A 24,418-nucleotide genomic window follows, 5' to 3' on the forward strand; every position below is an offset into this window, starting at 1 on the left:
TCCTGTGTGCTGATGGTAACTCCAGGTTTGGACTGTATTTGCGGAAAAGTCGAGTACTTAAATAGGTCTGATCATCTCGCCATAGAAGTGTGTGCAGCAGCTCCGCCCTCTAGTGGTCAGGAAGAGCACTGTTCTCTGAGGCGCTTGTTGCAGGGATTGAGATACTGCTGGAGCATGTCATGGGTGTGAGTGACACTGAAAAGGTGTAAAGAACCGGGTCTGTCTTTATTAACCACACTCACAGAGAAGATTGTTTTCAATGGTGCTTCCATATAACACTGAGAAAAAGAATGTAATTTAACTTAAAAAAATACTTGAAGTCTTTAGATGGTGAAAATCACATTTTAGCTTGTTGAAGGAAGAGTTTGAGAAGGAAGGGGCAGAGAGATTGTAGAAGCTATAGTGAGGTTTATCTACGTTCCGTGCAGGTTCAGGAGCTCCTGTTTTTGCAAGTACTCTGAAATTTGTTTTAAATACACAGAAATGCGAAAGGTTAGGTTTGTTATCTGTAGATGAGGAGAGGAAATAATTTTTGAGGTAATATGTCATCCTTTGGGGTGGGACTGAGGATGCTGTCTTTCTTATTGCAGGCAAAACGAGCAGTACAGCGAGGAGCCACAGCAGTCATCTTTGATGTTTCTGAAAACCCGGATGCCATTGATCAGGTATGAAGAAGGGATTCTAGTTTTATTTTTGCTTCTGTTGGCTTCTTTTAGGGTTGCTGGCACAGGACTTGTGAGAGAAGACTTGAGAGCATATTGAGTTAATCTAAGACAGGCAGCTACTGACCCTGGGTAACATGGTGCTGTGGTTTTTCTGCTCACCTTCTGGCAGGCAAAAGAACCAATGGAGGTGTTGAGAGAGATAAAAGTTTCGGGGAGGCACATTTTTCTGACAGCCTTTGCTCTAGAATCTAGAATCCAGCTCTGGGATTGAGGTTTTGATGAAGGATGGGGGCAGGTTTTTTTTTTTTTTCTGTGGCCTGTTGTCTAGTCAATGAGAATTTCTTTGTCCAGCTCTGTGTAGAAAACAAGAAAGCCCTGCTTGTGATTGATAGTATTGTTGCAATTTTTGAGGTTGCAAAATGACTTTCAAACCTGCTTCTAAATAAGATTCTTACAAAACTTCTTTCTTGTTTGCAGCTGATGATTTCTGGCCTACTTTTTTTTTTTTTTTTTTTGACAGCAGCGTTTTTCTTTTTTCAGGGTCTCAGTACAACTTCTATCTTCTCATTTGAAGTGGGTGAGGTAATAGCGCTGTGAAATGCTTTGATATGATCCTTCCAGCCAATTCTGAGTTACTTAAGTAGAGAGGAGAAACATAACAAGCACAAAATAGTCTGTATTTGATTAAGTTTTGTTTTTGTTTTAAAACAAAACTGCTGTTTCTGCTACAGCAGAAGCAAGTGAAGCTGAATGTTTTTAAGTGGAGCCTGAATTTCTTAGGGGAAAAGAGAGATGTCAATGTTTACATTAAAAAGGAGGCTTTAATTCTGAAGTGAGCATCTGTTTGACAAAGGAATTCAGACCCTGCACAGTGGGTGCTCTGAGAATGGTGTTCTGCATGTGCATCAAGGCTACAGCCTTGATCTTGCAGACATTCTGAGGGATATATTTTCCCATTTTATACACTGAAAAATATTCTGCACAGAGATGTAATCTGTCTTTTTCAAAATTTTTCTCTGTATTACAGCTTCCAGTTACTTTCAGCCACCCTGCTCTGAACTTGACAAGCCGAGTTACTGCCTTTTCCTCTCTTCCCTCTGTCCTTTCTTGATTCTTGATGATAAATTGGGTGCAACTGTCTCCAAAAGCTAGGAAACTAGTCTAGTGAATGATCAGTGGCTTAGTACAGTAGCTGATAAAGTAGGCCGTGTTAGAGGACAGAGCAGCAGCCTATGCAAACACAAGCAGAAGAGGAATAACTAGATTTAGCTTTCATACTTGAGCATAAGGGTGAGTTGATTGGCTCCCTTCCTGTGCTGCTCTGGACACTTGCATTTCATACATTTTGAATCTCAGCCAAAGTCTTCAGAACCCTTGACTTCAAGGGATGCTGATTAATTAGTCTTTAAAATAAATACCATTTTGGCACTTACAATGGAATTGTGAAAAACAGTGACAGATGGCTAACAATGAGTTAATCTGTAGTATCTTTGATTCAAATGGAATTATTCTAAGACACTGAGGGGAGCTGTTTAGGAAGCTCTCTCAGGTGTGCTTGTTACCATGCAATAGAAGGACTAAGCTAAATTAATTTATTATGTTGGTGCCATTTTGCAACAGAACAATTATCTTGTTCTTCCCCTCTTTGGTATAAAGTTTAGCAGACTGTTTTCTGGGTTGGTTGGCAAGAGGAGTTATGAAGTCTCCCCTTGAAGGTTTTCAACATCTGACTGGATAAAGCTATGAGCAGCCTGGTCAACTGTCATAGTTGACCTGGACTTGTGGGGTGCCTTTCCACCCACATTATTTTCTGATTCTCTTATTTGGCCTTCAAAAAAAATTAGCTGAATCTGCAAGGAAGTTTCAGAGTGATTTAAGCTGTCTACTCATATATTTTAGTTTTGGAGGCCCCTATACTGGAATCAATAGCTCTGTTGGTGGCTAGAACCCAAATAACTTTGAATGTGTTTGCTGACTTAAATAGCAGAAATTACGGAGTTTAGTAAATTGGCTACAAACAAAGAGCCTGAAAGACAGGACGCTGAATTGAGATTGTTTTGAAAGCTGAAGATATTTGTACGTGAGAAATAACTGCAAAGTTGAAGTAACAGAAGGCTAAAAAAATCTAGCAAGGCCAATCATTTTTGAATTTACAGATTTTTCTTCTTCTTCATTGTGAGGTTTAACTTATTACAGTATTAATATATGTACTGGCACATAATACAGTTAAGTTAAAGCTGCTCTTCAGTAACAATATTTGCTTATCCGTAGTCTTAGTTTTGGTCAGTAAAAACCAGCTTAAGTAGTAGGTTTAGTTCAGGTTTAACTCTGGAATATTTACATCAAGGTCTATGCCAGAAGAGAACAGCTAGTGCTTGAATCAATTCCACATTCATATTCCTTTACTGTTCTCTCCCTTATCCAAAGGACAGGTAGTTTTCCTGAAGTGTGCTATTTTAGCAAATTATTATTTTTTTGTTCTAGCTGAACCAGGGCTCGGAGGACCCTCTGAAGAGACCAGTGGTGTATGTGAAGGGTGCTGACGCTGTCAAGCTAATGAACATAGTTAACAAGCAGAAAGTGGCTCGAGCAAGGATTCAGCATCGCCCCCCACGGGTGAGACTTTAAGAAACTTTATCTAGGTATTACACTGCTATTACTTCATGCAGTGCTTGCAAACTGCTCGGAGTGTGAAGATGTTTTGATGCTCCCCATGAGCATTAATACATGTGAAATTCTGTTGACCTAAATAAATTGAGCAACTGCACTGTGGACAAGCAGCTACACTTGATGTAAGTATTAGAATCCACAATGTGACATCTGCTGTCTTTCTTAAGTATTCTTTTGAATATATAAATGGCTAAAAATTATATGTCATAAATAAAGTTTTGTTTTTCTTCATTAAGTAACTTAATTATTGCACACTCCTGGTAGTTCAGATTTGAAAGTTGGTCTTCCCTGTGTTAAGTAATAATTCTTTGTGATATTTTGAACAAGGTTTATTTGATACCAGATACCTGTAATTCTAATATTAAATAGTTTTTCTAGAGGGTTTTTTTGACACTTTCTACATGTAGTTTACAGAAGAAGAACAAAGCTAAAGGTTATCCATGTCCCAGTTACCTCTTTGGTTTTGTTGTATTTTTACGGAATTGTTCTGTTAAGAAATGCATTTGAGAAGTGGGCCATTTGCTGGGATTCAAATGTTGATTTTCACTCAAGTATACAAGCAAACCAATAAATCCTGAAAATTTGTTAGTGTGATTCACTCAGTTAAAAGATCTGGGGTTTGTGGGATCGGTTCGGAGACACTGTGTATCTGACATCTCATGCCTGGCATTCTGTGTGTTTCTTTCACTTGCAGTGACATCAGAAACCCAAGTTTTGTCTCATAGAATCCTAGCTAATGAGCAGAACAGTGTGTGCTTTGACTTTTGCCATTGTGACTAGGTACATTTGACAATGACCACTGAAAAATAAAAAGGAGAAAGTAATAATAGATTCAAGTGTGATCTAAAGAAAGGAAAAATAATGGTTTTGTTTTCATTTTTAAGCAACCCACCGAGTACTTTGATATGGGAATTTTCCTGGCCTTCTTTGTGGTTGTGTCTCTTGTTTGCCTCATTCTTCTTGTCAAGATCAAACTGAAACAGCGACGTAGTCAGGTAAGTGCAGTAATGGGGTATTCACTGGAAGCTGGAAGTTAGGTTCTCTTTGCTCACTACTTTTGGAATGGCTGGACACTTAGAATAGCCTTCTTTGTGGGAAGAGTTTTATCCATGCGTGTAGGCCCTTGGAAGAATGTGGAAAGGAAATGTCTTTAAAGGAGATCTACCTTGGCCTGTGATGTTTGTTCAGTTAATCCTGAAATTAAAAGGGTACAGAAGCAGTCCATTCAGCCATCGTGAAGGAAGAACATTTCTGATTTTTCAGAGGTTGATTATCAGTAGCACTGGTGCATTTCTAAAGAAGCCCAAACTCATGTTGCTGTATTGTGGAGAGTATTAGTAGTGATAGTTGCAACTCTTTTTATAGAATCATAGAATGTCTTGGGTTAGAAGGGACCTCTAAAGATCATCTAGTCCAACCCCCCTACAATAAGCAGGGGCATCTCACACTAGAACAGATTGCTCAGAGCCCTATCAAGTCTGACCTTGAATGTCTCCAGGGATGGGACCCCCATCACCTCTCTGGGCAACCTGTTCCAGTGATCCACCACCCTTACATTAAAGAACTTTTTCCTAATGTCCAACCTAAATCTACCGTTCTCTAGCTTGAAACCATCACCCCTTGTCCTATTGTTCCATGCTGTTGTGAACAGCTCTTCCCCAGCCTTCTTACAGGCTCCTTTCAGGTACTGGAAGGTCGCTATAAGGTTCCCCTGGAGTCTTCTCTTTTTCAGGCTGAACAACCCCAACTTCCTCAGCCTGTCTTCATAAGAGAGGTGTTCCAGCCCTCTGACCATTTTCATTGCTCTCCTCTGGACACACTCCAGCAAGTCCACATCCTTCTTGTCTTGTGGGCTCCAGTGCTGGATGCAGTATTCCAGGGGAGGTCTCACCAGGGCTGAGAAGTGGGGCAAAATCACCTCTCTCCACCTGCTGGCCACACTTCTCTTGATGCAGCTCAGCACGTGCTTGGCCTTCTGGGCTGCGATTGCACATTGATGGCTCATGTCCAGCTTTTGATCCACTGGTACCCCCATGTCTTTTCCCACAGGGCCAACAGCAGTGTTAAAAAGTCTATGGTAACATGAAAACAACCCACTGCCTTCCTAAACTCCTACTATCAATTACATTCTAGGGCACGGAGAAACAATACAGCTAATCTAGTAGCATTTTATTTTAATGCCTCTTTCAAGTATTGCTTCTGGTAATACAGTGGTAACAGCATGAGATATTGCAGCTAATATTGACAGTTTTCACAAAAAAAGTTCCTGACCAAGTCTTATATGTTACCTTGAATAGTTTGCTGCCTCTTAATTGAGGGGTTGCAATATATCCCAATTGTCAGCAGCTTCACTCTGTTGAAATTTGAAGTAGCATGTAATTCTCACTGCATGTGACATGTGTTATCTTCATGAGGCTTCTGATTTAAGTTCTAATTAGCCTCCTCTCTGCTTAATTTATGAATTTGTACATTAGTCTGGGCCTGATGTGACTTGGTAACATACATTAATTTGATACGGTGGTATTTCTTTGTTACTACACTACAGTCCCTGATGCAGCAGCATTGTCTCTTTTTTTTTCTTCTTTTTCTTTTTTCCTTTCTTCTGTTGTAGAATTCCATGAACAGGCTTGCAGTGCAAGCACTGGAAAAAATGGAGACCAGAAAATTTAAGTCCAAAAGTAAGGGACATCGGGAAGGTAGCTGTGGAGCACTGGACACGCTCAGTAGCAGCTCCACCTCTGACTGTGCCATCTGCTTGGAGAAGTACATTGATGGGGAGGTAAAGGATAAATGGTTTCTTCAGCAGGGGCTGAGAATGTAGCTGGTTTATTTTAGCACTGTGGTGCACCGCTGGCTGCACAGTATGTTGTGTACTGAGGTTCTGCTGCTTGCCAGACTGATTGCATTGAGTAGCCAACTCAGCCTCAGCTGCTTTCTGCAGCTCCCAAACAAATCTCAAGGTTTTTTCCTTTTATTACAAAGTGAGAGGTGAGGGATCTCTTTCTTCAAGTTGCTGCCTCCATCAAGTTACTTTTCTGAGGAAGAACACACAAAGAAAGCGGGGTTACCTCAGTTCTCTGGGTATTTTTAACAAACTGTGTGCTGTGTTGGGCTTGAGGGATACATTTTATGTTTTGCTTCTCAAGCTTTCATGGCACCTTGTCTTTAAATGTGAGGTACACGGCCTTGCTGGGAAACCAGAGGAAGAAGTCAGGAGGTTCAGGAACCATTTTTTACTCCTCAATTACCATTGCTGCATTGATGACAGCACTTGCCTTCTGTGACACAGTTCTACTGAGAGGAAGCAATGAAAGGATAAAATAGAAAATAGGCTGCTTAGAGTAGAGGCACTCAGTAATCACAGCTTTAAACATCCATATAAAAAATTATTTGAGGAATATTATGTGGAATGATTCATAGAAGAATCATTGTTTTTAAGTGCTACAAGCTGCAAAGTTAATGAAGCTAGTTGATGGGAAATTATTCAGAATAGCGAGTATGAAGGCAGACAAGAACTTCAGAAGGGCTGTACAGAACTGGACAGGAGATTCATGCGTGAACTTAATGAAATTATACACATAGGGAAGAGCTCCATATGTATTAATGATGTGTTTTAGATAGCCGTGTGAAAGCAGGTCAGTGCTTTGTGGCAGTCAAAAGGTAAATCAGGTATTAGAAACGAGAAAGGGAAATCTAGAGAACTGAACATAAAACGTAATTACACCAATGTAGAAGTTCAGTTGTGCTCTCACATGGAATGCTGTGTGTGCTTCTGATCTTGTTTCACAAATGTATGTTGGAAATGAAGGTGCTTTGGAGAAAGGTAGTCACATAGTGATAAAAGCTTTGGAATGGTTTCTGTACAAAAAAAAATTACTTGATGGGCTAGGACTAGATGACTCAGAGGCAGAGGGAGTACAAAATTGTGACTGGAGAGCATGAACAGTAACCGAGAGTTAATATCCTGTAAACAGATAATAACTGAGAGGTAATAGTGCTGGGCAAGGAGAAAAGTGTCATATAGACTGTGTTGGTGTTGTTTTTCTGAGTGTTTTCCATTACCAGTAGTTGTAGGCAAGATGCATCATTAAATGGACTCTTTTTTTTAAAGCTCATTTAATATATTAAGAAAAAGTTTAGTAATGGGCTTCTTCAAGGTGTTAGGTCATAAAGAACACACAGCAAAAAGTATCCTTAAGAAATGTAGCATATCTGCATTGAGTTCTAACACACCTGCAGACTATTCTTTTAGTGACGGTTGATCACTAGCTGTTGTGCTTTTTGGCTGTGTTTGGCTCAGTTTGAGACTGAGAATTGATTTGTTTAGTAGCTAGTTGAAAAAAACAGGAATAAGCTGTGAGAAAGTCACTCATTAGGATAGAGTACTTTTTCATGTTCCTTCATCTGTTCCTGTAGGAATTGCGTGTCATTCCCTGTGCTCATCGATTTCACAAGAAGTGTGTGGATCCTTGGCTGCTGCAGCATCACACTTGCCCCCACTGCCGCCACAACATCATAGGTGAGGGCAGCACTGAGGATGCTCTGTCTCACCATCTGATTTGGACTGAACAGCTTAAAAGATGAAAAAGAAATTGTACCTGTTTGTAAATCTCCATAGAGCTCCTAATTTTTATTGTAACACAGCCCTAGAAATACAGTTAGAACTAAGTTCTTTGAAAATGGCTGCATGCTGTGGAATAACAGGTCACATTGCTGGTTTTCTCTCTTTCTGGGTGCAAGGAGGACAAATGGATACAATGTATGAGTATGTTTTCCTTGGTAATTAAAAAGACAAGACAGTGTGTTTTTTTTTTCTTTGGTGTTGTAACTTGGAATGTGGTTTTCCTTACTTGAGCTCTCCCCATTCCATTTCCTTTGGCTTGAAAATGAAGTTTTCTGTTAATACACATATAAAATAATGTGTAAAGTGAAAACTCAAGCAATGACTGCCAGCGTTGCTCTTACCTGCAAGACCAGGAATGCTGTGTAGGCAGGTGGTTTTACATATATGTCACTTCACTTTCTTATACAGACAGTGAGTGTTTCAGAGGTTTTGCGGCAGATGCTCTTGACTTGTTTGTTTTGCTGATTTTTCTTCTGTGTAACAAGTTGGTGCTTTTTAAAAAAACCTTTATTGTATTTTTAATGTAGCTATATTAATAACAAAATGCCCTTCTTTCTTGCATAAAAGTATATTCCACTTTGTTCCCTCCTACTTCTCCACTCTTACTTCTCTCATTCAGAACAGAAGAAGGGAAATGCAGGTCCAGTCTGTCTGGAATCCATCAACCCAGCGCGCAGCCGGCAGCAGAGGGTGATCCTGCCTGTCCACTACCCAGGCCGAGTGCACAGAGCAAACCAGGTAACGGCATATCCCACTCGGACAAGCATGGATCCTCATGGAAACCCCATCACAGTACTGACAGTGGAGCGACATGGTGAACAGAGCCTTTACCAAGCCCAGTCCCCAGCCTATATCCGAAGTTATCAGCCTGTTCATCTGGACCATGCTTTAAACACACATCACTGCAGCCTGGAACACAGGGCTTACTCTCCAGCTCACAACTTCCGAAGACCCAGGTTTGGTGGACGAAACTTTTCCAAAGCAGCATGCTTTTCCCAATATGAGACCATGTATCAGCACTACTACTTCCAAGGCCTTAGTTACCCTGAACAAGATGGACAGGCTTCTGCTGGCATTTCCTCAAAGGGTCCTTCCTGTGCCTTTCAGCCTGGTGGCAGCATGCTTTTCCCTCCTGTGGTACATGTAGTGCCCTCATCCCGCTTGGAGAGTGGCAGTACCTCCAGCTTCAGCTGCTATCATGGTCATCGTTCAGTGTGCAGTGGATATTTGGCTGACTGCCCTGGGAGTGACAGCAGCAGCAGTAGTTCTGGTCAGTGCCACTGCTCCTCTAGTGATTCCATGGTTGACTGCACTGAGGTCAGCAACCAAGGGGTTTATGGGAGCTGCTCCACCTTTCGCAGCTCTTTGAGCAGTGACTATGACCCGTATGTTTACCGCAGTAAAAGCCCATGCCGAGTGGGTGAGGTTGGTGGTGCAAACAGGGGTGCAATTGTTCTCTTGGAGGGCCCCCACCAGGATGAGCTTCCAGCTCATGGTCACAGTCTGGTGGGTGCTGACTGCCGGCCTCTGCCAGCTTCTTCCTCAGGGGACCAACTCTCTAATTGCAGCATGGATATGAACTATAGCAGTAATTCCTCATTAGAGCACAGGGATCCAAATGGCACTACCTCAGAGGGAGGACACGAGGCCACTCCTGGTGCTGCCTTGGATGTTAAAAGGAACTGGAAGAATCCAGAGATAGCAGGGCCGCTTATGGAGCAAGCATGTGCATGCTGCTTTGAGCTCCAGCGCTCTGCCCTGGAGCCTGGCAGTGGGACAGCTGACCGTAGTGCACTCTTCCTTAGCTCTCCACTGTGGGGAACACGTGGTCCAGGAATAGAACCACAGTCAGGGAACACCCCGGGCTTCTACAGTATTAACTCAGACCACTTGCATAGGACAGATGGGGTAAAATATGAGGGGTTGCCCTGCTGCTTCTATGAAGAGAAGCGGGTAGCCTGTAGTAGCAACAGTGGCAGCGGAGGTGGCGGCTGCTATACAGAAGATTATGCAGTGAATGTGCAGTACACGCTTCCTGATGACGCCTTGCTAAGTTGCTGTAAGGGTGTATGTGATCTGGGTCAACGCATTCCTATAATTCCTGAAGACAGAGACTGTGAGCTGATCCTACCTACAGAGTGCCAAGGGACCCACTCAGGAGGCTGTGGTTCCTGGGATGGAATGCCTGAGCGAGATACTTACCTGCACTGCCAAGGAATAGGAGAGGTACAGGACAGCAGGGAGGTGTGTTATGAGGCAACGTCATTCCTGCGGCAGAACTGCTCTCAGGAGGAAGAAGCCAGAATGTTCTTTCCCAGTCCCACTCTGAACTCCCAGAAGCTGATGGTGACTGCAAAGGCCACAGGTAATACAAGTGCTTTCTTTGATTACTCTCTGCCTTTCTGACCCAGTGTATGAAATGCTGCCAGTTCCCTAAGTGCCTGCAGCCATAAAGGTTACTGCCATCTTTTGCTTAAGAGCCAGGTTATTGACTAATTCTTGGCCTAAAAGTGTTATTTTCTTGTTATCTGTGCTTACTTGGTCATAGGTAGAGAAACAGAAGATGATAGCTTACAAAGAGCTTTCATACTTACCCTTTGTGAGGTGGGAAAATAGTGACTTCTACTACTAGGCCCCCATGAGAGCTCCTGCAGCTGTGCCTAAAAAGGCAAAGCCAGAGTGCTGGGAGGGGACAGAGAGGCTGAAAGATAAAAAAACTTGAGTGAAAAACTTGAAACTGCTGTAGAAGAATATGTGGGAAAGTCTGCTTTGGACATGCACAAGGGGCAAAAAGAACCACTCACAGAATGAAGGGGGTATTGCTTACCTGCCTTGCTGGGGCTATTTTTAAGGGTGTTCATAGAATCATAGGATAACCTCGGTAGAAAGAGACCTTAGGCTGTCATCTAGTCCAACCTCCTTCTCAGAGCAGGGCCAGCTCTGAGATGAGACCGAGTTATTACTCCATGTGTCAGATTAGACCAAGTTCATCCTGTCAGGCCAGCACAACCTCCAGTGACACCACATGCACTCCCTGTCTGGGCCCCTGTTCCTGTGCTTGACTGCCAGCATGGTGAAAAGTTTTCCTTATATCCAGTCTGCACAGCTCATGTTTCAACTTAAGCTCCTTACCTCCAGTCCAGAATGCATCACTGTAAAGACCCTGGCTCCATCTTTGTGACAGCCTCCATGTAGGTACTGCAAAGCAGCCAGGGACTGCCCCCAAAGCCTTCTGTTCTGCAGGCCGAAGAGACTCTGGTCCCTCAGCCTGTTCTGACAGGGTGAGTGCTCCAGCCCCTCAGCATCTTGGCTCTCCACTGAACTCACTTCAGTCAGTCAATGTCTTGTTCTTAGGGCCCCAAAATTGGATGCAAAATTCTAGATGCCATGTTCCTTAGTTTTCTTTATCCTTCAGGTGCTGCATCTCATCCTTTGGAGAGAAGCGAAATCAGTGACTAGACCTGCCCAGATGATCCTGGATGGAGAAGCAGAGCTTATCAGAGACTCCAAATTCTCATGGACTTAATTTTTTTTAAGCTTTGACAAACACACAAAAGTGGTAATGTGGAGAAGTCCTTCCCCTACTTCTTTCTCGGTGTCCACATCAGCTTGATTGTCTCCTTTCTCCTTCTTGCCTGAAGCGTTCAGGCCTCTGTTTGTGTGCAAAGCCCATGTGGGACATGGTGTGGAGCATTTCTGAGCTCTAGTGCCATTTCTATATTATTGACGAAGTGTTATTTATATTTTCTTTTTAGAAGTGACCGTGTCAGCTCTTACTGAGTGGCAGCACGGTGTATTAAATAAGCCAGGCTATGTGTAGATGCTGTTATCTCCTACTTAAAGGAGTCCAGCCTTTGATAAGCTCAGGGCTACACCTGCCTTAGAAACCAGATAGCACCTTGAAATGTAGTAGGCCAGAGGGATACAGCTGCTGAATGGATGCTCAGATACTGACTTATCCTAGTAGCAAATCCTAGTAGCCAGCAAGTTATATGTGTGATTTTGAGGATAGTGAAGCATTGGACCTTCTCCTTTCTCCTCTCCCCACCTTCCCATTTCATGCTGCTCTGATGATTTGGCTAGGAAGGGTCTCCTGCCATTATATTTTAACAGAATGGGGGTAGGGAAACTGGTAGCTCAGAATGTTCTCATCCTCACTTCCTGCTAAACCGTGGACCTCATTGTGTCTTCTGACTGGTGAAGATTGCTGGGGACCCCTCCCTCAAACAGCTGCTAGAATAAAGTGCTTAGAGAGTGTAATACCTTCGTAGGTAATGAATCTTGCCTTCCACAGGAAGTTTTCCAGGCACCTGTAGCCCCTGTTACCACTGTGAGGAATGCTGGTGTATGCAGGAAAATAGAACTTGAAGGGTGCTTGCAGCTTGGCTGGCTCATCTTGGAAACAGGTCAGAAGGTGTATTGTTTCCTTGTGAACTGCAAGCACGCCTAAGGGAAGCAGTGCTTGACACCTTTTGTGCTGTGGAAAGTGAGGCACTTGGTTTAATCATTGTTCCTTCTTTGATGTGGTTGATGTAGCTTCCATAGATTGATCTGTTTTAAAGGTTTCTTGGGCCCAGCCAGTTGCGCTCTCTGTACCACATTAGCCTGGGCACATACTTTTGTTTTTGTTCTTGTACTAGTGGGGATGTTTGTTATCATGAGATAACATATGTCATCACTTCTGATAGCAATTGTTTCCTGTGGAAACAGCGGCTTCTGAGTAAGAGGCTACCATAGCATGGTTTAAATTGCCTGTCATGCTGCATGTGCCTGAGGACACAGTGTCATCCTGTCTTGTAATTACTTAATGCCCACAGTGCCAGTCTTCTGAAAAGATTTGTCTAAAGGTCAGTACACTTGGGAGAGACTTAAAATACAGGAAAAAAAGATACAGATGTACACTTAATGTTATATTTGCTGCCAAAGTAGTGTCCTTGACAGCACTGGGCTAATTGTGAGAACCAGCGAAGTTAACTAGTTTGCTTTATAGTCCCAAATGAAATATTTTTAAAAAGAAAAATAATCTAAGAAGTAACAAATACATTTATCTGTTTACTTTTACTTTCTCTGCTCGGTAAGACCAGAACAAATAATTATCTTTAAAATAATTATTGTTAAATCTTTTTAAATTAACAAACACCAAAATCCTACTCTTCAGAGAATTATCACAAGGCAATATCTGGGTATAAAATTAAAAGAAAAATTCAAATAAACACGTTTTCTGTGTGTAAAGCTTATTGACAACATATTCATTCTCTGAATGACTGAAGTAAATGTTAATGTGTTGAGAGAAAAAACTGTAAAGGTTTGGGAGGTTTTGTTTGTTTTTTTAAGTCTTACCTTTCTCCTTCCTCTACTCAAAAGAAATGCATTGTAGAAGCTATGGTATGGTTATTCTGCTTGGTGTTATGTGAGGCACTGTCTTAGGCCACCAAAGACGTATTGTGCTCTATAATTCCACAGCATGTTGTGGTAAAAAGCGTTTATTAAAAAGAAATGTTAATGTTCTGGCTCGTGGTGTTCCCGGATGTACTGGTCTCACTCATATGCTGTGGAAATATCTACCAGTACAACAATCTCTGTAGGTCATACCACAGAGGTACCCTACTTGTGATTTCTGTGTTGGGTTTTATATTCAACATTTGGTTAATTCCTTTCTACCTGTGTGTCCGCACAGACTTACAGGCTGTCTGGCCATGATAGATGTTTTTTATAACAAAATGCCTTCCTACTGCTTACATGAACAGTTGTCATTGTGTTTGGCTCATGAGGCACTATTTAAAATGTTTTTAATTAAAGTTATAGCACTTAAAATTGTTTTGTATAAAATTTGCTGTAAAGATTTGTAATGTGGTCAAAGGGCTCTTTCTCCTTCATTACCATTTTTTTAATGTTTTAAAAGCTAGAAAACATCCTGTATATATTCTGTATATGTATAGCAGCACATTTCATTTATGGAAATATGTTCTCAGAATATTTATTTACTAATATATTTATCTTAAGCCATGTCTTATGTTGAGAGTGTGTGACATTATTGTAATAATCATTGAAAAATCACTAACATGAGGCCCTGTAAATACATGATAATTGCACACAAAGATTTTACAGTACTTGCCGACCAAAAATTATTTTAGTTGTAGTTACCTGCAGTTTTGTAAGAAAGTGTACAAATGTCTGTATTAAAAAAAGGCAAAACCACACAAAAATACAGTTTTATTGCATATACTCGTGGAAATTGTCCTTCTTGTTTTGGGGAAATGGACTGCATCTCTGTGATCCTCAAAGTACAGCCCTAGATATAACTGTAATAAATAACAGCATTTGTTCTTTTTTTAGATGAGGTAGGTGAATGTGTATACACATAGACACGCATACAGATCCTAGCAGAAGTGATCATGATAAAAAGTTAGGAAGTGTTTTTTCTGCAGACAACCCATAAGTTTGGGTCTCAGGAAACCTAACCCCCCCCCCAGCTGGGGTGTGACAGTGTCTGTGCAGCTCTGGCGCTGGCAGGAGCACCCACACATGCAGCCCGATGGGCCAGGGACCGGGTCCCGCCGCGGGGCAGACGCGGTGGCGGCACCGACCCGTTCCTGGCTGTGCCCGGCGGGGCTGGGGCTGCTGGGCCGGCGGGCAGGGGGTGGGCGGGTGTGTGAGGAAACCTGCCCCTCAGGTCGGGGCGGCAGCTGAGGAGACTTCTCGAGATGGAGTGACCTCCTGTTGGGTGAGTAATGATTCTCCTAGGTACATCTTTGAGTGAGCCTCGCCCCTGCTGGGCAAGTGATCGGGGTTGTCTTGAGGGGGAGGCTTTCCCTTTGAGTGAATGTGCACAGGTGGGGAATTGGGGTTGTTTCTTCTGGAGAAAAAGAGGCTAAGGGGGGAGACCTGATAGCTTTCTACAGCTAGGTGGGTGTTGGTCTCTTCTCCTTGATAGGAAACAAGTCAGGAGGAAACGGACTCAAGTTGCGCTTGGGGAGGTTTAGATAAGAGGAAAACTTCTTCACTGAAAGAGTAATTAAACCTTGGAGCAGGCTTCTCGGGGAGGTGGTGGGATCACTGTCCCTGGTGGTGTTTTTGGAAGTCGTGCAGATGCTTAGGAACATGGTTTAAGCACTGGACTCGGTAGAGTTAATGGTTGGTAGTTTGGTTGTGGTTGGACTTGATCTTTAAAGGCCTGTGATTCTGTGATAATTATACCTGTTGAGATTGGGGTGGAGGGGAAAGCAGGTTAGGAATTTTTAAGTAGTTGCGCTGTAATGTATTAATCCTGAAGTAGTTCTGCCCAAGTGTATTCCCGACTGACATCCGAATCTGTGATATTATTTTTTAATAATACTGAATAGAATAAATACTCGTTTCTAGTAAGCTCCTGCGTGATGGTGTGTGCCTCTTGCAGATGGGGTGAAGAGCTCTGGCAGGGGAGCCAGTGAAGGAGCTGCGGTGGAGCAGGGCCTGTGGCATCGCCGTTCTTAAGTAACAGGACAGAACTGGGGCCTTTGTGCAGGTTGTTTGGAGGGGGCTGTCTTAGAAACCCTTAAAGTCTCCAAGTATAGGAGGGGTGACACATCTGCTGCAAGGCATCCTCATTTATGTTTGGGAGTTCCCTCAACCTTGTAGCAGGGGAACTTCACTCTGGTTTAATTTCAATAAAAACAATTTATTGTCTTGAATTAAAACTTTCAAGACCTGAGCCAGCAACTGGAGAAATCATAGCTTGAATAGGCAGGCTCTAGATACAGGTCCTTACCCTCGTTCCTGAAAACATTTTAAGTGGAAATCCGTGCTGTACTAGTCGGTTTTGTCAGCAGAGGGCACAGTTTGACCAAACATGTTGCGCAGACAGCAAGACGGGCTCGGAGATCTGTGGGTAGCGACTGGTGTGTGTGTACACGCGTGTATTTATGTAATATATGTTTCTGTGTTTGTGTATCCAGTTTGCCTCCACACATTATTTCCCATTCCGTGATATACACAAACACACACAAAGTCCTTCTCAGTTTCCTTCCAAAGATTTTCACCCGGTAATCCCCTGGACTTTTCCCCTCCTCTCATCCATGTTTAAGTGTGCTAGTTCAGTTACCTCAGAATGAGCCTTACTTATTGCCAACAGTTCTGTATGTGAAAACTCCATGTTTGGGATGACAGACTGTTGAACTGAAGAGCAGCATGTGGTATGGTACTTGTTCCAGTGGACAGGCTCAGTTATCCTCATCTCAGGTGCTTTTGCCAAGCCTGCTCTATATGAGCAGGCAGGCACAATAATGGAAGAGCAACAGGCAGGCAGAAGTTAAGCGGTGCCCACAAGTGCTTCCCAATCAAAATATGTGCCCTTCTATTTTCTTGGTGAACACAATCTTGGCAATTGCCAATGCTTATAAATAGGCATTTAATTTGCAAATTAGTTCATTAAACAATTGTTCTTAAAAATAGCATAGACCTTGCCATATGTGTTTGGTTGTGTTGACAGGTCACATCTGAGTCTCCATCCTCTTCCCTCTACCCCCTCGTTTGCTATTGCTGACTGATGTTTAGTTTTCTCATTTCTTCTGACAAAAACAGTGAGGTAATTGTGCTTCTAAGATGAGGACCTTTACCCTTGCTGTCCCACCAAATAATCATACTGGGTCTTTGAGAAAGACAGTTGTTGCTGTTGACTGAACTCAAATGTGGTGCTTCGTTTTGTGTCTGTGTTGGGGGGGCTATTCTTTCTCTTCTTTGTTTTGTACCTTTAATGACTAAATGTAAACATTTTCTATCAGAAATTAATACTGATATTTGGCAGGGTTCTTTTCACTGTTGAGGTCCAATACTTAAGGAACAAATCTGTGGCAAAATGAGAGTCCTGTGGACACCTCAAACCTGCATGGAACCTCTATATAGTAAAATAAGAAAAGCAGAGGCAGACTGTTCTTAATGAGATTGTACATCATGGTAACACTTGGTGTTTCTGTAACACTGTCTCGTTTTTCTATAGCAATATTGTGTGCGTCTGTCAAATCCTATGACAGCTGCTAGGCAACATTGGTTGTTACTTACGCAGTGTGAAGAGAAAAGTGTCCTTAAAAGGATGGCCAAGTTCACACTGTGTGGAGCCAGCCTAAAAGTCTTTGGCCAGGGAGAGAATAGCATACCTGAAATCAGATACTTTATCTTTCAGTGGAAGTGTCGTGCTTCTGGGACTTAAAAGTTTTATAGAAAAGTGTCTTTCAGAATAGAGAATACATTTCCCTCCTGAGGAATGAAACTTGCATAGGAAACAACAAAAAAAAGGCAACCGTTCCCAGAATAAACAGAAGTGTAAGAGAAGTCTCATAGCCTGAATGGTAAGAAAGGAGAGCAGAGTAACTTCCCTTGTGTAAGGGAAAGCCAATCCTCCTGTAACAGTACTGTTTCTAAAAGAAAATGAGAGCCTGACTTCTGACATGAAAAACTGAAGACAGTTTTGGTATCTGACACTGGTATTCAGATGTTCACATAAATGTAGGCGAAAATTTCTTCAAGAGAGTGTGGCATTATTTTGGTCAGAAGGAGGAATTAATGAAAGAAAAGATGAATCTCGCAAGAAAGTGGAAACAGCATTACATGTTGCTGCAATTTGTAGAGAAAACAATGAAAGAATTGTTATAGTTACTTCTAACAGTTTGAAAACGTGTGAACTAAAAAGTTCAGTATGCTCTTACTTCAGGAATCGCTTCTCGGAGTGGTAATGTATTTTCCATAGTTAATAATTCTCATCATTTTCAGCTCAAATATTTTCTTCTAACCTCCACAGCAGACAATTCTGCTGTAATTGTCTGGTGAATTGCATCAGTTTATTGAAGAAACTTACTGCCTCATTTATTCAATATTTGTCTACACTTCAGCAATACTAACTGAAGTGCTCCTGCAGAAATTAATTGCATTAATTTTTTAATAATTATTACTTACAGCCATTTGCTGAATGCAGGAGGACCACATATAAACACAGCATGTATTTCAGTGGTGAGTCATTTCAGATTTGATTTATTCTTTTTCCTTGTCAGTCTTTTTTGGTTCACATGATAGCCTTTGGATTTACAGTAAGTTTTCTTGAGACTGCAATTCAAAGTGCCAAATTTAATCCCAAAGCACAGGTGCTCAATAAAATTGAGACGGTATGAGTTGCATGAAATGTGTGTGTGCTGGGGGGATGTGTTGTTATAGAATAAACTATATGGTCTAAAATTGTATTTTTCACTCTAGATCTCAAGGTAGCAGAATGATAACGTTGTTTGCAAATGTCTAGATTAATATTCAAGTGAAACTGTCACTGGACTATATTTCATTGGAAGATTGTGAAATATCATTGCTGTAAGGTAGTAAGAACTAGTTGGACAGGTATTTGTCAGGAGTTGTTTTCATAGTTCACCATTCCTTTAGGCAAAGTTCTGCACTAGAAAAATCTGTTGGCAATCCTTCCCAGTGCCTGAGATGGCTTATTAAGCAGAAGATTAAATTGGAATAGTTAGTCATGCTCATTCAGTGGCAGCCAAAGTGTCTGCTGATGTGTTTGGCCTGTAGTTGTTCAGGCTGCAGATTCAGTACAGTTTCCAGGGCTATGAGTAAAAATCTCCCATTTATACTATTGCCAGGGGAGCCTGGAATATAGACTATAATTCTGCAGTACCACTGAGTTGTCTGTGTGAGCAATGTGATAAACCTCAACATTGTACCGGCTGTAGAAAATCTGGCAGAAACAAGCCCTAAGAAAGGAGATTCTAACACTTGATTGAAAAAGCAGCTGACATGGTAGATGTTAAAATAGTCCCGAGAGTACAGGCACATGAATTTGCAGGACCTGATGAACTGCCTAATACAATTACAAGCTAGAAATGAGACTCAAACGAGGAAAGTGCATCTTAAAGCAGTTGTTTCATCAGTATCCATTCTGCCACAAAACTGAGTCCAAGTTACCCTCTCAGTGTTCTTCTATCATGTATACCAATGAATTATCTTGGGTTTTTTTTTCTACGGTCACAGTGTATGAAAAATTTATTTTTCCCAGAGTTTAAACTAACATTTTCTTCCTATAAAAGGTTAGCAGGATACAAGCATAATATGCTGTATTAAATAATGCATTTCCTATACATATATAAATATATATTACTATGATAATATATCACATTTTTAAATATCACAGTTTCTATTTCCCCCAAACAAAATAATATTAAGACAAAAGTACATATAAGATCATGTAGTCAACAAACTAAACTAGTTTTAAATGTAGATTTTGAATTAGGGAGGCCACTTGTTCAGCATGCCCTCTTCCACCTGAGGTCTGCACACAGTGTAGGCTGCTGTACCTGACTGCTGCACCGAGGCAGTCTCACAAATTGCTCTGGTGGCAGTATCAGCAGAAGTACTTACTGCCCCTGCTTCTGGGAGACAACTGTCTTTTTTCTGTGGCTTATTGTCCACTCAGCTGTGTTAGCTCACCATTCTCTGCAGCTACCCAATAAACAAGATCAGAGCACTCATCTGTTAGAAGTAACTCAGGGAAGAAAAAGCAATGGTAATTTTTAACCTGATCAGTTTATTGCACCACCACACAGCCGGTCATACCAACATAACAGAGCGAGGAGGGGCCCAGATCAGGGGCTGGAATGCAAGTCTGTGAGGAGGCAGCTCCTCATGATGTTTTGTTGTCAAAGCAGTTGCTTTTGAAATTGTGGCCAGTGTCACATTTGCAGCCTGTCCAGCATGTTGAGCAAACTGCTAGGTAGGAGATCAAGAAGGCTCTTCAGATACAATTCAGAACAAATTCTCCTGCAGTTATTTTCAATTTGTTGAAGAAAATGCTGTAAACACTAACATCCTGAGCTTTTGTGCCCTCCAGCTGTCAGCACTCAGCTGCTAGTGTCCTAGGGGGGTTTCTATGTGCCGATTCATGTAGGATTACAACAGTTGTGCACGTCAGACCATTCTATCTCCCAAAACCCTTACAGCAAAGATCATTAAGTGCTATATTAATGGATACCATATATGCTGACCATATGCCACCATACCACTGAAGTGTTTGTGCTAGCAGTACGAGTGACCATACCACATTTTGAAAAATTCCACAGCAGAGATCTACCTGCTCTTTATGGTCTCAGGCCTGTAGAGTAAGAAGTGCTATTTAAGGGACCTTGCTCATGCATTTCTATCAATTGCTCTGTTTCTTAGTATTAGAGATACCTAGAATCAGACAGTCTGAAACATTTTGGGGGGGGAACAGAACAATTTTCTGTACACTTTTAATACTGTCCAATACCTTATATTAGTTGTTTATTGTTGCCATGGCCAGTTAATGTGCTATAACTGCTGTTTTTATTTGTGTTTTGCACAGAAGTGTTTGGATAAACATACCCTAAGCAACCCTAATGAAATAAAATTTTATTTAAAAAATAGTTGAGGCACCAAGGGACTGATACAAAATCTTTGTTTCTAAATTGTCTAGATTTTGCATTAGTAGCATCAATCTTTTTTTGTTGTTGTCATGGGCTTTCTCTAATTTTATAGTGAAATTAAATAATTTACTGAAGAAGAGAAGCTTAACAGTTTTGTAAATTTTTTCCTTCAGAAGTAGGTAGAAATCAGTCATGGGATGCTCATGATGTTTTTTCAGCTTGTCAGCATTAACAAATTGCTTTATGAATATCCCTTTGACTGTATAGTTTAACTGCTCAAGATCATTTGATAGAGCAAGCAAGCCGAGCTTCACAATGTGCTCATAACTTAAGGATCTAGCTTTACACTTTGACTCTCTCCTCCTGATTTACATTAGTGAATCATATTAAGCAGGCTTAAGAAGCAAACTAATTTGTTTTGCTACAAAACTGTGAGATAAATCCCTACACAGCAGCATGCAAAACTTAAAAAGGCAATTTAAAATTTTTTGTTGATTTGAAGCAGATAATGTATTTTGGTCCAACCTGATGATACGTAAGAGATAATCAGCATATTTTGCAGCGTGTCCTGTCTTGATTTTAGGCAATATTGTAATTATCCTTTCCTGTATTCTTTCCAGCAGATCATGCAAGGAAGTACTAGATGTTCCCATGATATTCAATTTTTTATATAAACAATTCCATAATTGCTGGCTAAGTAAAGTCTTGTTTCTCTAAATCATTTGTTGTGGTGGTGTTCAGCTGTCTCTGGCACTCATCTGTGGTACATAAATGGAGCTGGAATTAATTAAATTCAGGTAAAAATCTAGATCTACAATGGCAAGTAAGACACAGTATTTCATTGTTCAATTCTTAAATGCCCTACTTTTTCAAGGAAATCTATAGACATCAAGGGGAGGTAGTTGTCTGCTAAAAGAGAAGGGCAGATGCTTACAATGAGTTTAAACTCAGTGACAATTTTATTAATCTTCTTAGTTGTCTTTTGCAGATGCATTTAATAGTTGTTCTCTGCGAGTCTGGTATACACAGACCATTGGTATATGTTTAATATTTATTTCTTTTCTCTTAAGCAGAATTACTGTAATTTAATTACTCTCACTGTTTTCCTCTTAACTTAGTTTGAGGACTTTCTTACTCAGTAAACTTTTCCAGTTCATTTTTCTGACTTCTGTATTGTCTGTTTTCCCTAAATTGCTTGCTGGTGTCAACTTAACGAGCCTGAAAGACTTACTGTTGATCCCCAGTGGTGGGATGAAAACTCAGGGCATTGTGGGTGGACAGATACTCTACCAAAGAGAAAAAATAGTTAATGCTGTCTGTTGCAATCAAATAAAAAATATTTCAGAATCAAGAACCCCACTGATGTTTTAGTTTTTTGGCAATTAAGGGTATTTATCTTAGAAATGCAGTTCAGTTTTAATTTTGCAGGCAAGGAGACACTTCTTATCGCAGCTAAGTATTAAGGCAACTGTTACGCTGTGTGTTCAGATGCACAGCCTGGCATAGGTGAGTTGTTGACAGCAGGCTATAGCTTTGTAAATAGTTTAGGCTGCTGAGATCAAATCTTTAACTCCAGAGTAAGATTCTGTGTTAGTTAGCCTCACTGTGTAAAAGTTCAGTGTCTTTGGACAATCCTTTAGGAAGCCCTAAGCTTACATCCAGAATGAATCAGACTGCAATGCAATAGTTTTATAAAGAATCATTGTGAATATGAACAAAATTCTAATGATCATCGGTGAATGAGTCAGACATAGTAATTTAAAAGTCTTCATTCCTCTTCATTAAGTGCAGATCTTGACCTGGTGAGCATTACTCCATCAAAACTCATATTTGCAGCTGAAATTCCATGGAGTGTTTGCCTCCTGAATTTGATTTATTTTATTTTATTTGTACACCTCTGCTTCTAGAAACAGAAAATGTAAAAGCAGCAGAGCACTGGGCAGCCAGGCTGATAGTTTCTCAATGTCTTTGACTCCTGTTTTACTGTATAGTACCGTTTAGAAATGGTTACAATAAGCTCGGGTTGCTGTGGCAGCTGAACAGGGTATCAGTATCCACCTCCATCTTCAGCCTTGAGAATAAAGTAGCCTGATATAATACTGTGGTAGAGGAAAGTAGGACACAAGAAGGCCTCAACCTGCAGAAATTAATTCAACTATGTCTGGCAGGGCATTTTGAATTTTATAGGTTTTTACATGTCTTTTAAGTGCATTGATTTAAGGGCAGTAATTAGCGGCCCTGCAAATTTGATGAGCACCAGACATTTCAAAACTATTGCTGCAGTTAAATCTGTTGTCATTAGAGTACCCAAGAAAACAGCAGATAGGCAAAGTCACTCAAAGGTCTTTGGAAATAATTGCCTTTTTGGAAAACAAGTACGAGATTGGGAGGGGGGGAAAAAAAGGATTATTCCCAAGTCACCTGGATTTTAAGAAGATTGATTCTTGTAAAATAGAAGACACTTCAGTTTCCCACTAGTGGGTTGCAATCATCTTGTTGACTTCGAAGCTTTTTCTTGAAGATGGAGATTGATGTGGATGGCTGGTAAAATATACTCCAGATCTCACCAGCAGTAGTAGCCTCACTGGAATCTTCTGTTTCAGTTGTAGGTGGCATCTGATGTGATCTAGGAAACAAGTGTTAATTCACTGCAAGTACTAAGGTGTTTAGGAAGCTGCTATTACTAGTATGTCTGCATTACTGCTACACTGGTAATGGTAGGAGCTTCCACTACATCTGTGACACCCTTTCTTTCTGCCTGCTGCACAATTGTATAGGTTTTTGGAGTGTTTGTGGGTTGTTTCCTGACCAAATAAAAAGTTAGCAACTATTCTAGCAATAGAATGCCTACCCTAATTTCTATTAAATGTAATTAATTTCCTTGTCTATGTAAGCCTGTCTGTGTTATGTAAATACAATATTCAACATTTATGTTTTGTTGATAACTCACCCATCATTTCATTCAATTAGTGTTCATCTAGCAGGCACAAAATGTACTTGGTGTCATTGTAGACAAATATAGTAATAAAATCATGTTGGTTTTAATAGGCAACCCCCCTCCCCCAATTATACTGGTTAAATGTCACACCACAACACAGATTTTAATTTTTTGTGATTATTTTTTTGAACAGTTTTCAATATTTCAGTAAAAGAAAGTAAATATTAACTAGCCTATATCTAACTTTTTTCCCAGTTCTGTGATTTGGGATGAGGTTGTAATTTTTTTCTGTAAAGTATTATCATAATTAGACCTCTTCCTGCCAATGTCAGTTGTCTGATTATATTTTCCTCTTTGCTATATAACATCACTAAGTATGAGAAACCTTTTTATTCCTTAAAATCCAAACCTTGTCAAAATAAGACCAAAACAGATATTCTAGCAGCATATGCTATAGTTGCAGACTGGAAAGTTTAAAAATGTGCTTATTTAGTATCTTTTACAAACGTATAAATATATAATATATGACTTGGTTTTGAATATGACTAATCTCAGTATCAGAAGGCAGAGAAATGAAGTGTACTAGGTTTGGTACAGAGCTGAGATGTCAGTAGTCCAGGGACAGTTTTGCTGCATACTCACCTCATGGTTACGTGGAGAAATATCTTTGCTATGATGGCTGTTACACTTAGGATGAGCAGTGCTGTCAGACTGTATATTGTCCATTCTGTAAAGCAGAAGAGGAGAGAGGAGCTCTCAGTACATTAATTTACTTACAATTTTAAATGAAAGAATATTGCACAGGAGAAACACATCACCTTTTGTTGCTTTTTTCAAAACTGTACTTTGAAGATGTTTTAAATCTGTAAGCATTTTCTGCAAAGACTGGCAGAAAATACTGTGTAACCCTCAGTCAGAACTGCTTTTTCCTATGCAGGACTGCTCCCTATAAAATTGAAAGTTGGGAAAATCTAAAGCATACGTAAGATCATCGCACTAGTATCTAGGTAAGGAATCTAAACTCACTCAAGAGGAAAATTTAAAAGCAGACTAAGCAACATACTAGAATATGTACTACCAGTAGTATCTGTTTGCAAGGGGGCTAGTTTTCTTT

At 40.7% G+C, this 24,418-nt stretch overlaps 2 protein-coding genes across 2 annotated transcripts in view; one reads left to right on the top strand and one right to left on the bottom strand.

Moving 5' to 3' along the window:
• Positions 1 to 590: 590 nt before the first annotated feature.
• Positions 591 to 11,418, top strand: ZNRF3 (zinc and ring finger 3; the record flags this gene model as incomplete). Its single annotated transcript, XM_009998141.1, has 7 exons — positions 591 to 665; positions 3,150 to 3,281; positions 4,220 to 4,330; positions 5,947 to 6,114; positions 7,752 to 7,854; positions 8,579 to 10,324; positions 11,375 to 11,418. Coding segments are annotated over 7 exons (2,379 nt in total), but the record flags the coding sequence as incomplete, so codon positions are not given.
• An 11,411-nt stretch (positions 11,419 to 22,829) lies between these two features.
• Positions 22,830 to 24,418, bottom strand: part of KREMEN1 (kringle containing transmembrane protein 1) — a 20,919-nt gene continuing 19,330 nt past the window's right edge. The window contains exons 8-9 of the mRNA XM_009998142.1: positions 23,947 to 24,031; positions 22,830 to 22,992 (exon numbers count right to left, since the gene is read on the bottom strand). Coding sequence (XP_009996444.1) covers positions 22,830 to 22,992; positions 23,947 to 24,031 — 248 coding nt within the window. The remainder of the gene's footprint in view (positions 22,993 to 23,946; positions 24,032 to 24,418) is intronic.

This window comes from Chaetura pelagica, unplaced genomic scaffold (assembly GCF_000747805.2).
Source record: "Chaetura pelagica isolate M959 unplaced genomic scaffold, ChaPel_1.0 scaffold985, whole genome shotgun sequence".
In the NCBI taxonomy this organism is placed as follows: Eukaryota; Metazoa; Chordata; class Aves; order Apodiformes; family Apodidae; genus Chaetura; species Chaetura pelagica.